Source organism: Aquarana catesbeiana, linkage group LG03, assembly GCF_042186555.1.
Source record: "Aquarana catesbeiana isolate 2022-GZ linkage group LG03, ASM4218655v1, whole genome shotgun sequence".
Classification (NCBI taxonomy): Eukaryota; Metazoa; Chordata; class Amphibia; order Anura; family Ranidae; genus Aquarana; species Aquarana catesbeiana.
This window is the reverse complement of record NC_133326.1, coordinates 690,135,114-690,140,775: the sequence shown is the minus strand read 5'-3', so window position 1 is coordinate 690,140,775 and position 5,662 is coordinate 690,135,114. Positions and strand designations below refer to the sequence as shown.

The 5,662-nt window shown below is 41.2% G+C and overlaps 1 protein-coding gene across 1 annotated transcript; it reads right to left on the bottom strand.

Annotated features, from left to right (window-relative positions):
- Positions 1-3,245: 3,245 nt before the first annotated feature.
- LOC141134168 (olfactory receptor 10A7-like) lies at positions 3,246-4,193 on the bottom strand. The gene has a single exon (XM_073623752.1). It carries the CDS (start codon positions 4,191-4,193, stop codon positions 3,246-3,248), a length of 948 nt encoding a protein of 315 aa, XP_073479853.1.
- Between the last annotated feature and the right edge of the window lie 1,469 nt (positions 4,194-5,662).

The window sequence follows — 5,662 nt, the reverse complement described above, 5'->3', positions numbered from 1 at the left end:
TCTCCTCCAGCACTGATTCTTATTAATAATCCATTCACTCATATAGTCATATGACTCAATGTGGTTAATTTACTAAAACTGGAAGTTGCAAAATCTGGTGCAGACGTACATAGAAACCAAGCAGCTTCTAGTTTTTTTTCTTAAATAAACTGAAGTTAGAAGCTGATTGGCTACCATGCACTGCCGCACCTGATTGTGCACTCTCCAGTTTTAGTAAATCAACCCCCATATGTCAACAAATATTAAAGTGTAACTCCACTTTTGTTGAGAAAAAAACATCCCCTAAGGCTCGATTCACACAGGGGCAACACGTCTTACAGCGCGACTTAGCAAGGCAACTTGGAGGCAACTTCAGCCCGACTTCAACGCAACTTTAAGCAGCTTACAATGCGACTTCGAGTCGCCTCCAGGACAGGCGACTTTGGCTGTGGCCAATCACAGAATAATCAGCTCTCTGGGAGGCAGGGGTTTGCCTGGATAAACTAATTTCTTTTCCTGTAAAGTCGCTTCACTGTAGACCACGATCCGACTTGTAGGCGACTTCCATTGAAATCTATGGGTACAAGTCACCTAGAAGTCGCCTTGAAGTAGTACAGGAACCTTTTCTGAAGTCGGAGCAACTTCAGTAGCGTACATTAAGACGGCTCTCATTCACTTCAATGGAATTTCTGATGTCAAGCGACTTGCGGCGACTTGAGGTCTGACAAGTCGGATCCCAAGTCGCGGTAATGTGAATCGAGCCTAAGGGGGATTTATGTACATTGCAAGGATTATAACAACTTTTGTTGCAGATTCCTATCTTTTGTTATTCTGAAGTAATCCCTGTGTGTTTGTCTGTGCCTCTGTACTGAGTAGGTCTAATGGGAGTGGTTTCATAATTAACTGTCAGCTGTGGCAGCTACAGAGCACTAATGAGGAAATCTGCTGGGCCTGCATCCCTTTAGACGTGTTCCTATTGAAAGAATCTCTAAAAAAAAAAATATTTTTCTTGCAGGGGATGCATGCAATCTGACCTGTATCTTAGGCAGACTTCTGGGAAAATTGGTGAGCCAATCACACAAGCAGGAAATGATGTTTCTGGGGAGTGGTCAGTAAACACTCTGTGTACAGAACAACTCCAGGTAGCCATATTGCAATGTATTCTCAGAAAATTACATCGACTGCAGATTGAAAAGGAAAGTTAATTTTTAATAACATTCAATTACAATATGATTAGTGACGCAATTATATGGGCTTTATTATTATTTCTTTATTTGCTGTTTTTTCCCCCCCACGAAAGTGGAGTTTAAGTATACTAATGTGGCAAGAAAAGATTTCACATCTTCAGGAGTATAGTTAGGCTACTTTCCCATGACTGTAACCTGTACAGGAGTATGGCCACTAAACCACCCTCCCTGGGCAAGCATAAGGGCACCAGAGAGGGAGGCCCCGGCATGGAAGGTCAGTCTCAGGTTATTGGGATCAAAATTACTTGGGTATTCAATCCATTTCCCTATTGATTAGCCATTGAGTGTGTTTCAGAGAGTGTGCACAGACCAGCCCCGATCCTCTTCTTCTCAGATCCTCTGCTGGCACTCCTAACTTCCCCCCTTGTAGAGTGCCCCTATAGCAAACTGCTTGCTTTGGGGGCACTCGTACATGCTCACTCCCGAGCCCTGCTCTGTGTCTCTTAAGGGCTCAGGACCACTGTCGCTCCCTCCTCAGTGGCTTTGTTTGATGTGCACATCATTGGCTGTATCTAAGCCAATAATGTGCAGGAGGGCCAGCACATCGCATAGAATGCAGTTAGGTAAAAAAACCTTCTGACTTTACAACCACTTTAACAATAGATGTTCATTACTGGATGACAAGATTCTTGTTGAGTTTACATTGTGGAACATTTTAAATAAAACATTTATTCTATGGTGTCTGTGTTTATTTAATTGGAGCAGCTTTCCAATTATGGGTGGAGGTATGTAATAAGTCTATCTATTTTTAAGTTGGATTTGGAGGAATGTTTTCATAACATGTAAATATAATGTAATTTTTGTTTTCTGAATTGCTTAATTTATTACAAGCTAAACAAATGCATTTGACTCAACGGGACAAAATAAAATGCTGATTGTTCCAATTTTCACACTTGCAACTTTTCAATTGAAAATAACAGATTCTAGATGTTTGCTCTTGTCTTAATTTACGACATATATATATATATATATATATATATATATATATATATATATATATATATATATATAGTAACTCACAAAACTGAGTACACCCCTCACATTTTTGCAAATATTTTATTATATCTTTTCATGTGACAACACTGAAGAAATGACACTTTGCTGAATAAGTTTATCTTGGTCTCATCAGACCACAGGACATGGTTCCAGTAATCCATGTCCTTAGTCTGCTTGTCTTTAGCAAACTGTTTGTGGGCTTTCTTGTGCATCATCTTTAGAAGAGGCTTCCTTCTAGGATGACAGCCATGCAGACCAATTTGATGCAGTATGCGGCGTATGGTCTGAGCACTGACAGGCTGACCCCCCACCCCTTCAACCTCTGCAGCAATGCTGGCAGCACTCATATGTATATTTCCCAAAGACAACCTCTGGATATTACGCTGAGCACATGCACTCAACTTCTTTAGTCGACTATGGCGAGGCCTGTTCTGAGTGGAACCTGTCCTGTTAATCCGCTGTATGGTCTTGGCCACCGTGCTGCAGCTCAGTTTCAGGATCTTGGCAATCTTCTTATAGCCTAGGCCATCTTTATGTAGAGCAACAATTCTTTTTTTCAGATCCTCAGAGAGTTCTTTGCCATGAGGTGCCATGTTGAACTTCCAGTGACCAGTATGAGAGAGTGAGAGCGATAACACCAAATTTAACACACCTGCTCCCCATTCACACCTGAGACCTTGTAATACTAACAAGTCACATGACACTGGGGGGGATTGCTAATCATTTTTTTACTTAGGGGTGTACTCACTTTTGTTGCTAGCAGTTTAGACATTAATGGCTGTGTGTTGAGTTATTTTGAGGGGACAGCAAATTTACACTGTTATACAAGCTGTACACTCACTACTTTACATTGTAGCAAAGTGTCATTTCTTCAGTGTTGTCACATAAAAAAAATAGAATAAAATATTTACAAAAATGTGATGTTGTACTCACTTTTGTGAGATACTGTATATATATATATATATATATATATATATATATATATATATATATATATATATATATATATAAAAGAGCTCATTCTCAAAATTTAAAACTGACTTTTTTTAGTTTGATGACACATTTGAGCAAGGCTTTCTTGATCTCCTGGTTCCTGAGGCTGTAGATAATGGGATTCATCAGTGGTGTCACCACAGTGTACAGTAAAGACCTATATTTGTTTATGCTCACTGTGCTGTCATCTCCTGGTACCATGTATACGGTGATCAAAGTTCCATAATAGACACAGACAGTAGCCAAGTGGGAGCTACATGTAGAAAGGGCTTTTCTTTGACCATGAGCAGAAGATATCTTTAGAATGATGAAGAAAATGTACATGTAGGTTATGATTATGAAAGTGAAAGGGCAAAATATCATTAATATGGAATTTACAAAGTCTTGCAGCATCAAACTGGATGTGTCTGAGGTGGACAGCTCCACAATAGGTCCAAAATCACAGAAAAAATTATCAATATAATTATTTCCACAGAACTTCAATTGAACCAGCACCATTATTTCATATGATGTTATCAGGGTAACTAAGAACCAGGAGCCAAGAACCAACTGGAGGCAAACACGAGGGTTCATAAGTGAAGCATAATGCAATGGTTTGCAAACAGCCAAGTATCGATCATAGGACATAACAGCAATCAGAAAACATTGCACAAATCCAAATATACCAAAGACATACAACTGAGTAATGCATCCAACAAATGATAGTCTTCCTTCCTCAATTACTATAATATCCAGCATTATGGGGACAACACTGGTGGTCAGTAAAACATCTGCTATTGCCAAGTGCTTGAGGAAGAAGAACATCGGGATTTTAAGATGATTAACAATTGTTACCAAAATGATAATCAGAAGGTTTCCACCGAGTATGATAAGGTAGGTTAAAAGAAACACAATAAATAATAGAGTTTTAAATTTGGCCAGGCCACGGAACCCAAGTAAACGAATCTGTGTGACCTGAGTCTGATTGATCCCACACATTTTTGTACATAGAAGACTAACTAAAGCCACCAGATATGTGTTTTTCTCCTGCAAGAAACAAATGGAGTATGAAATGCCATTGTACATGGAACTCATGATGAAGAAAAAGTATATATATATATATATATATATATATATATATATATATATATATATATATATATATATATATATATATATTTATTATTTATGAGTTTGTTTTATTTTTTTACAGATATGTTAAAACACAAATTAAAGGCTAAAGTTGACTTTTAGGGCCCTTTCACACTGAGGCGGGGGCGACGTCGGCGGTAAAGCGCCGCTATTGTAAGCGGTGCTTTACCGTCGGTATTCGTAGCGGCCGAGAAAGGGCCGAGGCGCTTTGCCGGCGGTATAGCCGCGCCGTCCCATTGATTTCAATGGGCAGGAACGGTAAAGGAGCGGTATACACTCCGCTCCTTCACCGCTCTGAAGATGCTGCTAGCAGGAGTTTTTTTTACCGTCCTGCTAGCGCACCGCTCCAGTGTGAAAGCCCTCGGGGCTTTCACACTGGAATCAAAGCAGCGGCACTTTCGGGTCGGTTTGCAGGCGCTATTATTAGAGCAATAGAGCCTGCAAACCGCCCCAGTGTGAAAGGACCCCTAGGAACATGTTACATGCTATACCCATATTTATGGTGTAACATGTGACATGTTCCTAAGCACCCCAATCTTCATTCCAGATTCAGGGGGTTCCTCTTCCCCAAAGCCTCTGTCACTTTTAAAATCAGTGCAGTTGTGGAGACAAAAAGATCTGTGAATGAATAAACTACAAGTTGGCCATGGAAAATAGGCTTATAGTTCTCAATGGACTATGAGATTGTTGATCAACGCACTCCATTGAGTTCATTGACACTTCCTCAGCTCTTTAATGAAAAGGCAGTACAGAGGTGTGCCAAAAAAGGGACCTTTGATAAAATCACACGATAAAATGAGTTGAGGTGGAGCCAATGATGTCATCACTTCACATGAAGTGACATCATCCACGATTTAGGACTGTGTAGCCGATGGTTTATGCTCCTTAAGGTGCCAGAGTCCACCTGTGTATGTTTTTATCTGTGTGCACCATTATGTGCACACCCAGGGCCGGTGCTACCACTAGGCAAACTAGGCGGCCGCCTAGGGCGCCCTGCTGCCTAGGGCGCCCGGCCACTGGCTTTCCTATTCTCTTCTCTCTGCAGCAAGCAGAGTCTCAGCATCAGCATGCAAGTATCAGCATGCAGCCACTGCTCCGTTCACACATAGTGTCAGAGGTGCAGCAGTGGTGGAGGACTGTGTCTGTGTCCCGACTCCCGCAGCAAGCAAACATTCATTGATGGGCACTGACAGGCTGCACTGACGGGCGCTGGTAGGCTGCATTTGATGGGTGCTGGTGAGGCTACATTTGATGGGCGCTGGTGAGGCTACATTTGATGGGCGCTGGTGAGGCTACATTTGATGGGCGCTGGTGAG

Bases quoted from the DNA above. Each gene is read 5' to 3' on its own strand.
- LOC141134168 (XM_073623752.1), bottom strand. From the start codon at position 4,193: ATGTGTGGGATCAATCAGACTCAGGTCACACAGATTCGTTTACTTGGG.